Source organism: Oncorhynchus keta, chromosome 6, assembly GCF_023373465.1.
Source record: "Oncorhynchus keta strain PuntledgeMale-10-30-2019 chromosome 6, Oket_V2, whole genome shotgun sequence".
Lineage (NCBI taxonomy): Eukaryota > Metazoa > Chordata > Actinopteri > Salmoniformes > Salmonidae > Oncorhynchus > Oncorhynchus keta.
The window spans coordinates 16,310,714-16,331,366 of NC_068426.1; the positions used below are offsets into that span (position 1 = coordinate 16,310,714).

At 43.8% G+C, this 20,653-nt stretch overlaps 1 protein-coding gene across 2 annotated transcripts in view; it reads left to right on the forward strand.

Annotated features, from left to right (window-relative positions):
- LOC118372038 (serine/threonine-protein kinase PAK 3) overlaps nucleotides 1–20,653 on the forward strand; it is a 113,818-nt gene that overhangs the window by 44,079 nt on the left and 49,086 nt on the right. For both annotated transcript variants that reach the window (XM_052520925.1, XM_052520926.1), the window contains 3 exons: nucleotides 838–975; nucleotides 1,169–1,343; nucleotides 1,850–1,913. In XM_052520925.1, coding sequence (XP_052376885.1) covers nucleotides 838–975; nucleotides 1,169–1,343; nucleotides 1,850–1,913 — 377 coding nt within the window. The remainder of the gene's footprint in view (nucleotides 1–837; nucleotides 976–1,168; nucleotides 1,344–1,849; nucleotides 1,914–20,653) is intronic.

The following is a 20,653-nucleotide window of genomic DNA, read 5'->3' on the forward strand; positions in this document are numbered from 1 at the left end:
CACTACTGCTCTGCTGTGCTGTTTAGGATCTGTTTTACCATCTACGTTACATGTTTAGGCTGGGGATGGAGGAAATCTATCACACTGTACATTCCAAGTGGTCACCCGGATGGTGGTGTTTATGATGGAGTACAGGAGAGAGTGACTGGCTTTGCATAGCACTCTGATCCACCATCAGAATGGGTGTGTGACTTACTGCATTGTACGGCTGTTTTAGTGGCTATGGTTGGAGTTGGAGTGTTGGGTCAGGGGTTGTTTAGCTTGTTTGGCTCTCCAGGTCCAACTGTAGTGCTGTCAAATTCTGTTCTATGAGCTGTGTCACTGAAACACATCACGACGGGTAATGTTAGCCATGTTCTAGCTGCTTGTCTCACATCGGTCATGGATCTATACCTCAGCCCGTATGATCAGAAGCCATTCTAGTACTGGAGCTTTCTTGTCCCGTAAGGCCCGTATCCAACAAAGGGTTTCAAAGTAGCAGTGCTGATCTAGGGTCAGTTTAGCCTTTTAGATCATTCTAAATCATATTATATGGACAGATCCTAGATTCGTGGATATGGGCCCAGGTTTAATCAAGTGGATCATGTTGGATAACTATATTCCTGATTACACTGTGGAATAAATGTAGTATTAATGTTTTACCGTATCTTAATTCACAGCTGAGCACCCTGTTGTAATGAATGGTATGGTCTTAGGAGGTGTCTATTGTCAGCATGGACGTGCCTTATTACATGGGACATTAGGAGTCCCTGGAAAAACCATTGACAGGAATGCAGCTGTCCCAGCGTTTCAGATGTACTACAGACCTCCTCACTGACACCTTGTTTTACACCTCAGGGTGCAAAGACATCCACAGACCCCCCTATAGCACCCCCTGTGTCAGAGGAGGAGGAGGAGGAGGAGGAAGAGGAGGAGGACGATGATGACGATGAGCCACCACCCGTCATCGCACCTCGACCTGAGCACACTAAATCTGTGAGTCACCCTGAGGTTATGAACAATGACTTAACACAATGTTACAGATCTAAGACTTAGGAAGGCTTACAGACTAATCACCTCAATAACTCAACTCAGTACAGAGTTGTACAGTATGCTTGTTGTCCTGCTCCTCTCTGACTGTGTCCTGCTCCTCCCTGACTGTGACTGTGTCCTGCGCCTCTCCTGACAGATCTACACCCGCTCTGTCATCGAGCCCTTGGCGCCTCCCACCCCTGTGAAGGAGGTCACAACCCCGCCAGAGTCCCAGGTCCAGCCGGAGAACACGTCCAGCACTCTGTACCGCCACACCGATCGGCAGAGGAAGAAGTCCAAGATGACAGACGAGGAGATTCTGGAGCGACTTAGTATGTTGTCTCTCTGTGGATCTATGGAGCATGGAGAGTTTCATAGAGATTGTGCTGTGACTGTACTGTGATGTGTCCAGACCTCTCAGCTCTAAACCCATCCTACCACAGTGATTAGTGTGGGCTGCTCACTAAGCCACAGATTACAGCCTTAGGACGACCAAGCACCCCTCTAGAGTCAGAGTACTGCTCTCTCTGCAGTGTCCTCTCTGCAGTGTCATCTCTGCAGTGTCCTCTCTGCAGTGTCCTCTCTGCAGTTTCTGCATTTGCCCCTGTCCAAAACATCAGCAGTGCTCTACTGTGCAGGGCAACCTCCCAGCATGCAGCAGTGTATGCGGCTTCAGTACGAGGCCCCACAGCAGGCGACATCGCTGAATGTCGTGGGCAGAGGAGCATGTGTGTAATGCAGGGATGCCCTCTCCATGGCCGTGCTGTGTGTGTGTGTGTGCATGCCTCAGTCTGACCTAGAGACACTCTCCACTAATCACCTCTCTCTATCTTCCCAGGAAGCATTGTGAGTGTGGGGGACCCCAAAAAGAAGTACACACGCTTTGAGAAAATAGGACAAGGGTGAGTCCACTTTCAATCCAAATCCACTAGCTACTTACTGCCGCTTATTGGAACAAAGTAGTCTTTGGTAGTCAGCCCAACTGAGAGAAAGAAAGACAACGCCTCACTCAGGAGTGACCAGAGACAGAGATGAGAAAAAGAAAGAGGTTGAAGGGTCTGAGAGAGAAGTATAAAGGAACTTTATTCAGACATGGCTGTGGGCCAGATGAGCTCAGCCCGCTCTCTCTCTCTCTCTCTCTCTCTCTCTCTGATTCTCTCTCTCTCTCTCTCTCTCTCTCTCTCTCTCTCTCTCTCTGATTCTCTCTCTCTCTCTCTCTCTCTCTCTCTCTCTCTCTCTCTCTCTCTCTCTCTCGCTCTGATTCTCTCTCTCTCTCTCTCTCTCCTTCTCTCTCTCTCTTTCTCTCTCTGATTCTCTCTCTCTCACTCACTCACTCACTCACTCACTCACTCACTCACTCACTCACTCACTCACTCACTCACTCACTCACTCACTCACTCACACACTCACTCACACACTCTCTGTCTGATTCTCTCTCTCACCCTCCTTCTGACTCTCCCTTTCTGATTCTATCTCTGATTCTCTCTCTCTCTCTCTCTCTCTCTCTCGCTCTCTCGGGGAGAGCTGGGGTGAGCTTAGCCCTGACATCACCACTCCCTCCACCTCAGACCTGAACACAACAACAGCAGCAGCCAGCTTCCTCCAGCACTGTCTGCTTAGCTTAACACACCACTAAGGGCTCCCCTGATCAATGTGGGTGGTAACGACAGACAATCTGCACACACACTGTCTATAAATGAAAACAGCTGTACACAAGGATATGAACACTAAACTGTGGTTTCTCACAGACCTCTCTGATTAAACCCACGGGGAAATGTTACCTGAGGATGAGAGCAGTTAACAAATCCTGAGCTCAGTGGCCTTAGCCACCTCACACTCCATCCCCTCTGTAGATCACATGAGAAGCTTCCTGATGAGTCAGTGATCAGTGTGGATTGGTTCCACAGCTACCTAACAACAGCTTTACCTGTCTGGCTGCAGCGCATCAGTGGCTGGTCGGGATACGCTGCAGGAACCCTCATTCATTATTCATACACACTCACAGTACAATACAACGGTGGAGCCTGACGGTCTCAGGGAGGGAGGGAGAATCAAGAAGAGAGAGGGCAAGGAGAACAGAGTGAGGGAGAGACGTGAGAGAGATGTGTGACTTGACTAAATCTCGGGAGCGTGACATGTAAAATGAGACTTCCACTTCATTCTGTATAAGGTCAATCTGCAAGACCTCATAATCGAAATGAAGCCATTCTGCTGCTGAAAAACAGACTGTAGTCAAAAAGACTTGGGGTGTTATGAGAATGGGAAGGTTTAGTGATGGATACAGGGAAGACATGGGTTACTGGTAAAGTTAATGCAGTGGAAACTAGGCTAAAGGTCAGGGTGTAGAACCAAACAGTAAACCAGACTCCTGGCAGGGGACTCTGTCTGTACCTGGTTATATCATTCACCATGGGTCTGTGTTATATTACTGGTTACAGCATTCACCATGGGTCTGTGTTATATTCCTGGTTATAGCATTCACCATGGGTCTGTGTTATATTCCTGGTTATAGCATTCACCATGGGTCTGTACCTGGTTATATCATTATGTACCTGGTTATATCATTCACCATGGGTCTGTGTTATATTACTGGTTACAGCATTCACCATGGGTCTGTGTTATATTCCTGGTTACAGCATTCACCATGGGTCTGTGTTATATTCCTGGTTATAGCATTCACCATGGGTCTGTGTTATGTTCCTGGTTATAGCATTCACATGGGTCTGTGTTATGTTCCTGGTTATAGCATTCACCATGGGTCTGTGTTATGTTCCTGGTTATAGCATTCATGGGTCTGTGTTATGTTCCTGGTTATAGCATTCACCATGGGTCTGTGTTATACAGCATTCACCACGGGTCTGGTTATGTTCCTGGTTACAGCATTCACCATGGGTCTGTGTTTATGGTTCATGGGTCTGTGTTATATTCCTGGTTATAGCATTCACCATGGGTCTGTGTTATGTTCCTGGTTACAGCATTCACCATGGGTCTGTGTTATGTTCCTGGTTATAGCATTCACCATGGGTCTGTGTTATGTTCCTGGTTATAGCATTCACAATGGGTCTGTGTTATGTTCCTGGTTATAGCATTCACCATGGGTCTGTGTTATGTTCCTGGTTATAGCATTCACCATGGGTCTGTGTTATGTTCCTGGTTATAGCATTCACCACGGGTCTGTGTTATGTCCCTGGTTACAGCATTCACCACGGGTCTGTGTTATGTTCCTGGTTACAGCATTCACCATGGGTCTGTGTTATATTCCTGGTTATATCATTCACCATGGGTCTGTGTTATATTCCTGGTTATAGCATTCACCATGGGTCTGTTTTATATTCCTGGTTACAGCATTCACCATGGGTCTGTGTTATATTCCTGGTTATAGCATTCACCATGGGTCTGTGTTATGTTCCTGGTTATAGCATTCACCATGGGTCTGTGTCATGTTCCTGGTTATAGCATTCACCATGGGTCTTTGTTATGTTCCTGGTTATAGCATTCACCATGGGTCTGTGTCATGTTCCTGGTTATAGCATTCACCATGGGTCTGTGTTATATTACTGGTTATAGCATTCACCATGGGTCTGTGTTATGTCCCTGGTTACTGCATTCACCACGGGTCTGTATTATATTCCTGGTTAAAGCATTCACCATGGGTCTGTGTTATGTCCCTGGTTACTGCATTCACCACGGGTCTGTGTTATGTTCCTGGTTATAGCATTCACCACGGGTCTGTGTTATGTTCCTGGTTATAGCATTCACCATGGGTCTGTGTTATGTTCCTGGTTATAGCATTCACCATGGGTCTGTGTTATGTTCCTGGTTATAGCATTCACCATGGGTCTGTGTTATGTTCCTGGTTATAGCATTCACCAGGGGTCTGTGTTATGTTCCTGGTTATAGCATTCACCATGGGTCTGTGTTATGTTCCTGGTTATAGCATTCACCATGGGTCTGTGTCATGTTCCTGGTTATAGCATTCACCATGGGTCTTTGTTATGTTCCTGGTTATAGCATTCACCATTGGTCTGTGTCATGTTCCTGGTTATAGCATTCACCATGGGTCTGTGTTATATTACTGGTTATAGCATTCACCATGGGTCTGTGTTATGTCCCTGGTTACTGCATTCACCACGGGTCTGTATTATATTCCTGGTTAAAGCATTCACCATGGGTCTGTGTTATGTTCCTGGTTATAGCATTCACCATGGGTCTGTGTTATATTCCTGGTTATAGCATTCACCATGGGTCTGTGTTATGTACCTGGTTATATCATTCACCATGGGTCTGTGTTATATTACTGGTTACAGCATTCACCATGGGTCTGTGTTATATTCCTGGTTATAGCTTTCACCATGGGTCTGTGTTATATTCCTGGTTATAGCATTCACCATGGGTCTGTGTTATATTCCTGGTTATAGCATTCACCATGGGTCTGTGTTATGTACCTGGTTATATCATTCACCATGGGTCTGTGTTATATTACTGGTTACAGCATTCACCATGGGTCTGTGTTATATTCCTGGTTATAGCTTTCACCATGGGGGTCTGTGTTATAGCATTCACCATGGGTCTGGTTATAGCATTCACCATGGGTCTGTTTTATATTCCTGGTTATAGCATTCACCATGGGTCTGTGTTGTGTTATGGGTTCCTGGTTATAGCATTCACCATGGGTCTGTGTCATGTTCCTGGTTATAGCATTCACCATGGGTCTGTGTTATGTTCCTGGTTATAGCATTCACCATGGGTCTGTGTTATGTTCCTGGTTATAGCATTCACCATGGGTCTGTGTTATATTCCTGGTTATAGCATTCACCATTCACTGCATTGGGTCTGTGTTATATTCCTGGTTATAGCATTCACCATGGGTCTGTGTTATGTTCCTGGTTATAGCATTCATTCACCATGGGTCTGTGTTATGTTCCTGGTTATAGCATTCACCATGGGTCTGTGTTATGTTCCTGGTTATAGCATTCACCACCATGGGTCTGTGTTATGTTCCTGGTTATAGCATTCACCATGGGTCTGTGTTATGTTCCTGGTTATAGCATTCACCATGGGTCTGTGTTATGTTCCTGGTTATAGCATTCACCATGGGTCTGTGTTATGTTCCTGGTTATAGCATTCACCATGGGTCTGTGTTATGTTCCTGGTTATAGCATTCACCATGGGTCTGTGTTATATTCCTGGTTATGCATTCCTGGTTATGTTCCTGGTTAGCATTCACCATGGGTCTGTGTTATGTTCCTGGTTATAGCATTCACCATGGGTCTGTGTTATGTTCCTGGTTATAGCATTCACCATGGGTCTGTGTTATGTTCCTGGTTATAGCATTCACCATGGGTCTGTGTTATATTCCTGGTTAAGCATTCACCATGGGTCTGTGTTATGTTCCTGGTTATAGCATTCACCATGGGTCTGTGTTATGTTCCTGGTTATAGCATTCACCATGGGTCTGTGTTATATTCCTGGTTATAGCATTCACCATGGGTCTGTGTTATGTTCCTGGTTATAGCATTCACCATGGGTCTGTGTTATATTCCTGGTTCCAGCATTCACCATGGGTCTGTGTTATGTTCCTGGTTATAGCATTCACCATGGGTCTGTGTTATGTTCCTGGTTATAGCATTCACCATGGGTCTGTGTTATATTCCTGGTTATAGCATTCACCATGGGTCTGTGTTATATTCCTGGTTACAGCATTCACCATGGGTCTCTGTTATGTTCCTGGTTATAGCATTCACCATGGGTCTGTGTTATATTCCTGGTTATAGCATTCACCATGGGTCTGTGTTATATTCCTGGTTATAGCATTCACCATGGGTCTGTGTTATATTCCTGGTTATAGCATTCACCATGGGTCTGTGTTATGTTCCTGGTTATAGCATTCACCATGGGTCTGTGTTATGTTCCTGGTTATAGCATTCACCATGGGTCTGTGTTATGTTCCTGGTTATAGCATTCACCATGGGTCTGTGTTATGTTCCTGGTTATAGCATTCACCATGGGTCTGTGTTATGTTCCTGGTTATAGCATTCACCATGGGTCTGTGTTATATTCCTGGTTATAGCATTCACCATGGGTCTGTGTTATATTCCTGGTTATAGCATTCACCATGGGTCTGTGTTATGTTCCTGGTTATAGCATTCACCATGGGTCTGTGTTATGTTCCTGGTTATAGCATTCACCATGGGTCTGTGTTATGTTCCTGGTTATAGCATTCACCATGGGTCTGTGTTATGTTCCTGGTTATAGCATTCACCATGGGTCTGTGTTATATTCCTGGTTATAGCATTCACCATGGGTCTGTGTTATATTCCTGGTTCCAGCATTCACCATGGGTCTGTGTTATGTTCCTGGTTATAGCATTCACCATGGGTCTGTGTTATGTTCCTGGTTATAGCATTCACCATGGGTCTGTGTTATATTCCTGGTTACAGCATTCACCATGGGTCTGTGTTATGTTCCTGGTTATAGCATTCACCATGGGTCTGTGTTATATTCCTGGTTACAGCATTCACCATGGGTCTGTGTTATATTCCTGGTTCCAACATTCACCATGGGTCTGTGTTATGCTCCTGGTTATAGCATTCACCATGGGTCTGTGTTATGTTCCTGGTTATAGCATTCACCATGGGTCTGTGTTATATTCCTGGTTCCAACATTCACCATGGGTCTGTGTTATGTTCCTGGTTAAAGCATTCACCATGGGTCTGTGTTATGTTCCTGGTTATAGCATTCACCATGGGTCTGTGTTATGTTCCTGGTTATAGCATTCACCATGGGTCTGTGTTATATTCCTGGTTCCAACATTCACTATGGGTCTGTGTTATGCTCCTGGTTATAGCATTCACCATGGGTCTGTGTTATGTTCCTGGTTATAGCATTCACCATGGGTCTGTGTTATATTCCTGGTTATAGCATTCACCATGGGTCTGTGTTATGTTCCTGGTTATAGCATTCACCATGGGTCTGTGTTATATTCCTGGTTCCAGCATTCACCATGGGTCTGTGTTATGCTCCTGGTTATAGCATTCACCATGGGTCTGTGTTATGTTCCTGGTTATAGCATTCACCATGGGTCTGTGTTATATTCCTGGTTATAGCATTCACCATGGGTCTGTGTTATATTCCTGGTTACAGCATTCACCATGGGTCTGTGTTATGTTCCTGGTTATAGCATTCACCATGGGTCTGTGTTATATTACTGGTTATAGCATTCACCATGGGTCTGTGTTATATTCCTGGTTATAGCATTCACCATGGGTCTGTGTTATGTTCCTGGTTATAGCATTCACCATGGGTCTGTGTTATGTTCCTGGTTATAGCATTCACCATGGGTCTGTGTTATGTCCCTGGTTATAGCATTTACCATGGGTCTGTGTTATGTTCCTGGTTATAGAATTCACCATGGGTCTGTGTTATATTCCTGGTTATAGCATTCACCATGGGTCTGTGTTATGTTCCTGGTTATAGCATTCACCATGGGTCTGTGTTATATTCCTGGTTATAGCATTCACCATGGGTCTGTGTTATGTTCCTGGTTGTAGCATTCACCATGGGTCTGTGTTATGTTCCTGGTTATAGCATTCACCATGGGTCTGTGTTATATTCCTGGTTACAGCATTCACCATGGGTCTGTGTTATGTTCCTGGTTATAGCATTCACCATGGGTCTGTGTTATGTTCCTGGTTATAGCATTCACCATGGGTCTGTGTTATATTCCTGGTTACAGCATTCACCATGGGTCTGTGTTATGTTCCTGGTTATAGCATTCACCATGGGTCTGTGTTATATTCCTGGTTATAGCATTCACCATGGGTCTGTGTTATATTCCTGGTTACAGCATTCGGGTCTGTGTTATGTTCCTTGTTATAGCATTCACCATGGGTCTGTGTTATATTCCTGGTTATAGCATTCACCATGGGTCTGTGTTATGTTCCTGGTTATAGCATTCACCATGGGTCTGTGTTATGTTCCTGGTTATAGCATTCACCATGGGTCTGTGTTATATTCCTGGTTACAGCATTCACCATGGGTCTGTGTTATATTACTGGTTATAGCATTCACCATGGATCTGTGTTATGTTCCTGGTTATAGCATTCACCATGGGTCTGTGTTATGTTCCTGGTTATAGCATTCACCATGGGTCTGTGTTATGTTCCTGGTTATAGCATTCACCATGGGTCTGTGTTATATTCCTGGTTACAGCATTCACCATGGGTCTGTGTTATGTTCCTGGTTATAGCATTCACCATGGGTCTGTGTTATGTTCCTGGTTATAGCATTCACCATGGGTCTGTGTTATGTTCCTGGTTATAGCATTCACCATGGGTCTGTGTTATATTCCTGGTTATAGCATTCACCATGGGTCTGTGTTATATTCCTGGTTATAGCATTCACCAGGGGTCTGTGTTATGTTCCTGGTTATAGCATTCACCATGGGTCTGTGTTATGTTCCTGGTTATAGCATTCACCATGGGTCTGTGTTATGTTCCTGGTTATAGCATTCACCATGGGTCTGTGTTATATTCCTGGTTATAGCATTCACCATGGGTCTGTGTTATGTTCCTGGTTATAGCATTCACCATGGGTCTGTGTTATGTTCCTGGTTATAGCATTCACCATGGGTCTGTGTTATATTCCTGGTTACAGCATTCACCATGGGTCTGTGTTATGTTCCTGGTTATAGCATTCACCATGGGTCTGTGTTATAATCCTGGTTATAGCATTCACCATGGGTCTGTGTTATGTTCCTGGTTGTAGCATTCACCATGGGTCTGTGTTATGTTCCTGGTTATAGCATTCACCATGGGTCTGTGTTATGTTCCTGGTTATAGCATTCACCATGGGTCTGTGTTATGTTCCTGGTTATAGCATTCACCATGGGTCTGTGTTATATTCCTGGTTACAGCATTCACCATGGGTCTGTGTTATGTTCCTGGTTATAGCATTCACCATGGGTCTGTGTTATATTCCTGGTTATAGCATTCACCATGGGTCTGTGTTATATTCCTGGTTACAGCATTCACCACGGGTCTGTGTTATGTTCCTTGTTATAGCATTCACCATGGGTCTGTGTTATATTCCTGGTTATAGCATTCACCATGGGTCTGTGTTATGTTCCTGGTTATAGCATTCACCATGGGTCTGTGTTATGTTCCTGGTTATAGCATTCACCATGGGTCTGTGTTATATTCCTGGTTACAGCATTCACCATGGGTCTGTGTTATGTTCCTGGTTATAGCATTCACCATGGGTCTGTGTTATGTTCCTGGTTATAGCATTCACCATGGATCTGTGTTATGTTCCTGGTTATAGCATTCACCATGGGTCTGTGTTATGTCCCTGGTTATAGCATTCACCATGGGTCTGTGTTATATTCCTGGTTATAGCATTCACCATGGGTCTGTGTTATATTCCTGGTTATATCATTCACCATGGGTCTGTGTTATGTACCTGGTTATATCATTCACCATGGGTCTGTGTTATGTTCCTGGTTATATCATTCACCATGGGTCTGTGTTATATTACTGGTTACAGCATTCACCATGGGTCTGTGTTATGTTCCTGGTTATAGCATTCACCATGGGTCTGTGTTATGTTCCTGGTTATAGCATTCACCATGGGTCTGTGTTATGTTCCTGGTTATAGCATTCACCATGGGTCTGTGTTATGTTCCTGGTTATAGCATTCACCATGGGTCTGTGTTATATTCCTGGTTATAGCATTCACCATGGGTCTGTGTTATGTTCCTGGTTATAGCATTCACCATGGGTCTGTGTTATGTTCCTGGTTATAGCATTCACCATGGGTCTGTGTTATATTCCTGGTTACAGCATTCACCATGGGTCTGTGTTATGTTCCTGGTTATAGCATTCACCATGGGTCCGTGTTATATTCCTGGTTATAGCATTCACCATGGGTCTGTGTTATATTCCTGGTTACAGCATTCACCACGGGTCTGTGTTATGTTCCTTGTTATAGCATTCACCATGGGTCTGTGTTATATTCCTGGTTATAGCATTCACCATGGGTCTGTGTTATGTTACTGGTTATAGAATTCACCATGGGTCTGTGTTATGTTCCTGGTTATAGCATTCACCATGGGTCTGTGTTATATTCCTGGTTACAGCATTCACCATGGGTCTGTGTTATATTACTGGTTATAGCATTCACCATGGATCTGTGTTATGTTCCTGGTTATAGCATTCACCATGGGTCTGTGTTATGTCCCTGGTTATAGCATTCACCATGGGTCTGTGTTATGTTCCTGGTTATAGCATTCACCATGGGTCTGTGTTATATTACTGGTTACAGCATTCACCATGGGTCTGTGTTATGTTCCTGGTTATAGCATTCACCATGGGTCTGTGTTATGTCCCTGGTTATAGCATTCACCATGGGTCTGTGTTATAATCCTGGTTATAGCATTCACCATGGGTCTGTGTTATGTTCCTGGTTGTAGCATTCACCATGGGTCTGTGTTATGTTCCTGGTTATAGCATTCACCATGGGTCTGTGTTATGTTCCTGGTTATAGCATTCACCGTGGGTCTGTGTTATGTTCCTGGTTATAGCATTCACCATGGGTCTGTGTTATATTCCTGGTTATAGCATTCACCATGGGTCTGTGTTATATTCCTGGTTATAGCATTCACCATGGGTCTCTGTTATGTTCCTGGTTATAGCATTCACCATGGGTCTGTGTTATGCTCCTGGTTATAGCATTCACCATGGGTCTGTGTTATATTCCTGGTTATGGCATTCACCATGGGTCTGTGTCATGTTCCTGGTTACAGCATTCACCATGGGTCTGTGTTATATTCCTGGTTACAGCATTCACCATGGGTCTGTGTTATGTTCCTGGTTATAGCATTCACCATGGGTCCGTGTTATATTCCTGGTTATAGCATTCACCATGGGTCTGTGTTATATTCCTGGTTACAGCATTCACCACGGGTCTGTGTTATGTTCCTTGTTATAGCATTCACCATGGGTCTGTGTTATATTCCTGGTTATAGCATTCACCATGGGTCTGTGTTATGTTCCTGGTTATATCATTCACCATGGGTCTGTGTTATGTTCCTGGTTATAGCATTCACTATGGGTCTGTGTTATATTCCTGGTTATAGCATTCACCATGGGTCTGTGTTATGTTCCTGGTTATAGCATTCACCATGGGTCTGTGTTATGTTCCTGGTTATAGCATTCACCATGGGTCTGTGTTATGTTCCTGGTTATAGCATTCACCATGGGTCTGTGTTATGTTCCTGGTTATAGCATTCACCATGGGTCTGTGTTATATTCCTGGTTATAGCATTCACCATGGGTCTGTGCTATGTTCCTGGTTACAGCATTCACCACGGGTCTGTGTTATATTCCTGGTTACAGAATTCACCACGGGTCTGTGTTATATTCCTGGTTACAGGATTCACCATGGGTCTGTGTTATATTCCTGGTTACAGCATTCACCATGGGTCTGTGTTATATTCCTGGTTACAGCATTCACCACGGGTCTGTGTTATATTCCAGGTTAAAGCATTCACCACGGGTCTGTGTTATATTCCTGGTTACAGCATTCACCATGGGTCTGTGTTATGTACCTGGTTATATCATTCACCATGGGTCTGTGTTATGTTCCTGGTTATATCATTCACCATGGGTCTGTGTTATATTACTGGTTACAGCATTCACCATGGGTCTGTGGTCTGTGTTACAGCATTCATGGGTCTGGTTATAGCATTCACCATGGGTCTGTGTTATGTTCCTGGTTATAGCATTCACCATGGGTCTGTGTTATGTTCCTGGTTATAGCATTCACCATGGGTCTGTGTTATGTTCCTGGTTATAGCATTCACCATGGGTCTGTGTTATGTTCCTGGTTATAGCATTCACCATGGGTCTGTGTTATGTCCTGGTTACAGCATTCACTGGTTATAGCATTCACCATGGGTCTGTGTTATGTTCCTGGTTACAGCATTCACCATGGGTCTGTGTTATATTCCTGGTTATATCATTCACCATGGGTCTGTGTTATATTCCTGGTTATAGCATTCACCATGGGTCTGTGTTATGTTCCTGGTTACAGCATTCACCATGGGTCTGTGTTATGTTCCTGGTTATAGCATTCACCATGGGTCTGTGTTATGTTCCTGGTTATAGCATTCACCATGGGTCTGTGTTATGTTCCTGGTTATAGCATTCACCATGGGTCTGTGTTATGTTCCTGGTTATAGCATTCACCATGGGTCTGTGTTATGTTCCTGGTTATAGCATTCACCATGGGTCTGTGTTATGTTCCTGGTTACAGCATTCACCATGGGTCTGTGTTATGTTCCTGGTTATAGCATTCACCATGGGTCTGTGTTATATTCCTGGTTATAGCATTCACCATGGGTCTGTGTTATATTCCTGGTTATAGCATTCTGGGTCTGTTATATTCCTGGTTATAGCATTCACCATGGGTCTGTGTTATATTCCTGGTTATAGCATTCACCATGGGTCTGTGTTATGTTCCTGGTTATAGCATTCACCATGGGTCTGTGTTATGTTCCTGGTTATAGCATTCACCATGGGTCTTTGTTATGTTCCTGGTTATAGCATTCACCATGGGTCTGTGTTATGTTCCTGGTTATAGCATTCACCATGGGTCTGTGTTATATTCCTGGTTATAGCATTCACCATGGGTCTGTGTTATGTTCCTGGTTACTGCATTCACCATGGGTCTGTGTTATATTCCTGGTTAAAGCATTCACCATGGGTCTGTGTTATGTCCCTGGTTACTGCATTCACCACGGGTCTGTGTTATGTTCCTGGTTATAGCATTCACCATGGGTCTGTGTTATGTTCCTGGTTATAGCATTCACCATGGGTCTGTGTTATGTTCCTGGTTATAGCATTCACCATGGGTCTGTGTTATGTTCCTGGTTATAGCATTCACCAGGGGTCTGTGTTATGTTCCTGGTTATAGCATTCACCATGGGTCTGTGTTATGTTCCTGGTTATAGCATTCACCATGGGTCTGTGTCATGTTCCTGGTTATAGCATTCACCATGGGTCTTTGTTATGTTCCTGGTTATAGCATTCACCATTGGTCTGTGTCATGTTCCTGGTTATAGCATTCACCATGGGTCTGTGTTATATTACTGGTTACCAGCATTCACCATTGGGTCTGTGTTATATTCCTGGTTAAAGCATTCACCATGGGTCTGTGTTATGTTCCTGGTTATAGCATTCACCATGGGTCTGTGTTATATTCCTGGTTATAGCTTTCACCATGGGTCTGTGTTATATTCCTGGTTATAGCATTCACCATGGGTCTGTGTTATGTTCCTGGTTATATCATTCACCATGGGTCTGTGTTATATTACTGGTTACAGCATTCACCATGGGTCTGTGTTATATTCCTGGTTATAGCTTTCACCATGGGTCTGTGTTATATTCCTGGTTATAGCATTCACCATGGGTCTGTGTTATATTCCTGGTTATAGCATTCACCATGGGTCTGTGTTATGTACCTGGTTATATCATTCACCATGGGTCTGTGTTATATTACTGGTTACAGCATTCACCATGGGTCTGTGTTATATTCCTGGTTATAGCTTTCACCATGGGTCTGTGTTATATTCCTGGTTATAGCATTCACCATGGGTCTGTTTTATATTCCTGGTTACAGCATTCACCATGGGTCTGTGTTATATTCCTGGTTATAGCATTCACCATGGGTCTGTGTTATGTTCCTGGTTATAGCATTCACCATGGGTCTGTGTCATGTTCCTGGTTATAGCATTCACCATGGGTCTTTGTTATGTTCCTGGTTATAGCATTCACCATGGGTCTGTGTCATGTTCCTGGTTATAGCATTCACCATGGGTCTGTGTTATATTACTGGTTATAGCATTCACCATGGGTCTGTGTTATGTCCTGGTTACTGCATTCACCATGGGTCTGTATTATATTCCTGGTTAAAGCATTCACCATGGGTCTGTGTTATGTCCCTGGTTACTGCATTCACCATGGGTCTGTGTTATGTTCCTGGTTATAGCATTCACCATGGGTCTGTGTTATGTTCCTGGTTATAGCATTCACCATGGGTCTGTGTTATGTTCCTGGTTATAGCATTCACCATGGGTCTGTGTTATGTTCCTGGTTATAGCATTCACCATGGGTCTGTGTTATGTTCCTGGTTATAGCATTCACCATGGGTCTGTGTTATGTTCCTGGTTATAGCATTCACCATGGGTCTGTGTTATGTTCCTGGTTATAGCATTCACCATGGGTCTTTGTTATGTTCCTGGTTATAGCATTCACCATTGGTCTGTGTCATGTTCCTGGTTATAGCATTCACCATGGGTCTGTGTTATATTACTGGTTATAGCATTCACCATGGGTCTGTGTTATGTCCCTGGTTACTGCATTCACCACGGGTCTGTATTATATTCCTGGTTAAAGCATTCACCATGGGTCTGTGTTATGTTCCTGGTTATAGCATTCACCATGGGTCTGTGTTATGTTCCTGGTTATAGCATTCACCATGGGTCTGTGTTATGTTCCTGGTTATAGCATTCACCAGGGGTCTGTGTTATATTCCTGGTTACTGCATTCACCACGGGTCTGTATTATATTCCTGGTTAAAGCATTCACCATGGGTCTGTGTTATGTTCCTGGTTATAGCATTCACCATGGGTCTGTGTTATGTTCCTGGTTATAGCATTCACCATGGGTCTGTGTTATATTCCTGGTTACAACATTCACCATGGGTCTGTGTTATGCTCCTGGTTATAGCATTCACCATGGGTCTGTGTTATGTTCCTGGTTATAGCATTCACCATGGGTCTGTGTTATATTCCTGGTTACAGCATTCACCATGGGTCTGTGTTATGTTCCTTGTTATAGCATTCACCATGGGTCTGTGTTATATTCCTGGTTACAGCATTCACCATGGGTCTGTGTTATATTCCTGGTTACAGCATTCACCATGGGTCTGTGTTATGTTCCTTGTTATAGCATTCACCATGGGTCTGTGTTATATTCCTGGTTACAGCATTCACCATGGGTCTGTGTTATATTCCTGGTTCCAACATTCACCATGGGTCTGTGTTATGCTCCTGGTTATAGCATTCACCATGGGTCTGTGTTATGTTCCTGGTTATAGCATTCACCATGGGTCTGTGTTATATTCCTGGTTATAGCATTCACCATGGGTCTGTGTCATGTTCCTGGTTATAGCATTCACCATGGGTCTGTGTCATGTTCCTGGTTATAGCATTCACCATGGGTCTGTGTTATATTACTGGTTATAGCATTCACCATGGGTCTGTGTTATGTCCCTGGTTACTGCATTCACCACGGGTCTGTATTATATTCCTGGTTAAAGCATTCACCATGGGTCTGTGTTATGTCCCTGGTTACTGCATTCACCACGGGTCTGTGTTATGTTCCTGGTTATAGCATTCACCATGGGTCTGTGTTATGTTCCTGGTTATAGCATTCACCATGGGTCTGTGTTATGTTCCTGGTTATAGCATTCACCATGGGTCTGTGTTATGTTCCTGGTTATAGCATTCACCAGGGGTCTGTGTTATGTTCCTGGTTATAGCATTCACCATGGGTCTGTGTTATGTTCCTGGTTATAGCATTCACCATGGGTCTGTGTTCCTGGTTATAGCATTCACCATGGGTCTTGTTATGTTCCTGGTTATAGCATTCACCATGGGTCTGTGTCATGTTCCTGGTTATAGCATTCACCATGGGTCTGTGTTATATTACTGGTTATAGCATTCACCATGGGTCTGTGTTATGTCCCTGGTTACTGCATTCACCACGGGTCTGTATTATATTCCTGGTTAAAGCATTCACCATGGGTCTGTGTTATGTTCCTGGTTATAGCATTCACCATGGGTCTGTGTTATGTTCCTGGTTATAGCATTCACCATGGGTCTGTGTTATGTTCCTGGTTATAGCATTCACCAGGGGTCTGTGTTATATTCCTGGTTACTGCATTCACCACGGGTCTGTATTATATTCCTGGTTAAAGCATTCACCATGGGTCTGTGTTATGTTCCTGGTTATAGCATTCACCATGGGTCTGTGTTATGTTCCTGGTTATAGCATTCACCATGGGTCTGTGTTATATTCCTGGTTCCAACATTCACCATGGGTCTGTGTTATACTCCTGGTTATAGCATTCACCATGGGTCTGTGTTATGTTCCTGGTTATAGCATTCACCATGGGTCTGTGTTATATTCCTGGTTCCAACATTCACCATGGGTCTGTGTTATGTTCCTGGTTAAAGCATTCACCATGGGTCTGTGTTATGTTCCTGGTTATAGCATTCACCATGGGTCTGTGTTATGTTCCTGGTTATAGCATTCACCATGGGTCTGTGTTATATTCCTGGTTCCAACATTCACTATGGGTCTGTGTTATGCTCCTGGTTATAGCATTCACCATGGGTCTGTGTTATGTTCCTGGTTATAGCATTCACCATGGGTCTGTGTTATATTCCTGGTTACAGCATTCACCATGGGTCTGTGTTATGTTCCTGGTTATAGCATTCACCATGGGTCTGTGTTATATTCCTGGTTCCAGCATTCACCATGGGTCTGTGTTATGTTCCTGGTTATAGCATTCACCATGGGTCTGTGTTATGTTCCTGGTTATAGCATTCACCATGGGTCTGTGTTATATTCCTGGTTATAGCATTCACCATGGGTCTGTGTTATATTCCTGGTTACAGCATTCACCATGGGTCTCTGTTATGTTCCTGCTTATAGCATTCACCATGGGTCTGTGTTATATTACTGGTTATAGCATTCACCATGGGTCTGTGTTATATTCCTGGTTATAGCATTCACCATGGGTCTGTGTTATATTACTGGTTATAGCATTCACCATGGGTCTGTGTTATGTTCCTGGTTATAGCATTCACCATGGGTCTGTGTTATGTCCCTGGTTATAGCATTCACCATGGGTCTGTGTTATGTCCCTGGTTATAGCATTTACCATGGGTCTGTGTTATGTTCCTGGTTATAGAATTCACCATGGGTCTGTGTTATGTTCCTGGTTATAGCATTCACCATGGGTCTGTGTTATATTCCTGGTTACAGCATTCACCATGGGTCTGTGTTATATTACTGGTTATAGCATTCACCATGGATCTGTGTTATGTTCCTGGTTATAGCATTCACCATGGGTCTGTGTTATGTTCCTGGTTATAGCATTCACCATGGGTCTGTGTTATGTTCCTGGTTATAGCATTCACCATGGGTCTGTGTTATGTTCCTGGTTATAGCATTCACCATGGGTCTGTGTTATATTCCTGGTTATAGCATTCACCATGGGTCTGTGTTATATTCCTGGTTCCAACATTCACCATGGGTCTGTGTTATGCTCCTGGTTATAGCATTCACCATGGGTCTGTGTTATGTTCCTGGTTATAGCATTCACCATGGGTCTGTGTTATATTCCTGGTTACAGCATTCACCATGGGTCTGTGTTATGTTCCTGGTTATAGCATTCACCATGGGTCTGTGTTATATTCCTGGTTACAGCATTCACCATGGGTCTGTGTTATATTCCTGGTTCCAACATTCACCATGGGTCTGTGTTATGTTCCTGGTTATAGCATTCACCATGGGTCTGTGTTATGTTCCTGGTTATAGCATTCACCATGGGTCTGTGTTATATTCCTGGTTCCAACATTCACCATGGGTCTGTGTTATGTTCCTGGTTAAAGCATTCACCATGGGTCTGTGTTATGTTCCTGGTTATAGCATTCACCATGGGTCTGTGTTATGTTCCTGGTTATAGCATTCACCATGGGTCTGTGTTATATTCCTGGTTCCAGCATTCACCATGGGTCTGTGTTATGTTCCTGGTTATAGCATTCACCATGGGTCTGTGTTATGTTCCTGGTTATAGCATTCACCATGGGTCTGTGTTATATTCCTGGTTACAGCATTCACCATGGGTCTGTGTTATGTTCCTGGTTATAGCATTCACCATGGGTCTGTGTTATATTCCTGGTTCCAACATTCACCATGGGTCTGTGTTATGCTCCTGGTTATAGCATTCACCATGGGTCTGTGTTATGTTCCTGGTTATAGCATTCACCATGGGTCTGTGTTATATTCCTGGTTATAGCATTCACCATGGGTCTGTGTTATATTCCTGGTTACAGCATTCACCATGGGTCTCTGTTATGTTCCTGCTTATAGCATTCACCATGGGTCTGTGTTATATTACTGGTTATAGCATTCACCATGGGTCTGTGTTATATTCCTGGTTATAGCATTCACCATGGGTCTGTGTTATGTTCCTGGTTATAGCATTCACCATGGGTCTGTGTTATGTCCCTGGTTATAGCATTCACCATGGGTCTGTGTTATGTTCCTGGTTATAGCATTCACCATGGGTCTGTGTTATGTTCCTGGTTATAGCATTCACCATGGGTCTGTGTTATATTACTGGTTACAGCATTCACCATGGGTCTGTGTTATGTTCCTGGTTATAGCATTCACCATGGGTCTGTGTTATAATCCTGGTTATAGCATTCACCATGGGTCTGTGTTATGTTCCTGGTTGTAGCATTCACCATGGGTCTGTGTTATGTTCCTGGTTATAGCATTCACCATGGGTCTGTGTTATATTCCTGGTTACAGCATTCGCCATGGGTCTGTGTTATGTTCCTGGTTATAGCATTCACCGTGGGTCTGTGTTATGTTCCTGGTTATAGCATTCACCATGGGTCTGTGTTATATTCCTGGTTACAGCATTCACCATGGGTCTGTGTTATGTTCCTGGTTATAGCATTCACCATGGGTCCGTGTTATATTCCTGGTTATAGCATTCACCATGGGTCTGTGTTATATTCCTGGTTACAGCATTCACCACGGGTCTGTGTTATGTTCCTTGTTATAGCATTCACCATGGGTCTGTGTTATATTCCTGGTTATAGCATTCACCATGGGTCTGTGTTATGTTCCTGGTTATAGCATTCACCATGGGTCTGTGTTATGTTCCTGGTTATAGCATTCACCATGGGTCTGTGTTATATTCCTGGTTACAGCATTCACCATGGGTCTGTGTTATATTACTGGTTATAGCATTCACCATGGATCTGTGTTATGTTCCTGGTTATAGCATTCACCATGGGTCTGTGTTATGTCCCTGGTTATAGCATTCACCATGGGTCTGTGTTATGTTCCTGGTTATAGCATTCACCATGGGTCTGTGTTATATTACTGGTTACAGCATTCACCATGGGTCTGTGTTATGTTCCTGGTTATAGCATTCACCATGGGTCTGTGTTATGTCCCTGGTTATAGCATTCACCATGGGTCTGTGTTATGTTCCTGGTTATAGCATTCACCATGGGTCTGTGTTATATTCCTGGTTACAGCATTCACCATGGGTCTGTGTTATATTCCTGGTTATAGCATTCACCAGGGGTCTGTGTTATGTTCCTGGTTATAGCATTCACCATGGGTCTGTGTTATGTCCCTGGTTATAGCATTCACCATGGGTCTGTGTTATGTTCCTGGTTATAGCATTCACCATGGGTCTGTGTTATAATCCTGGTTATAGCATTCACCATGGGTCTGTGTTATGTTCCTGGTTGTAGCATTCACCATGGGTC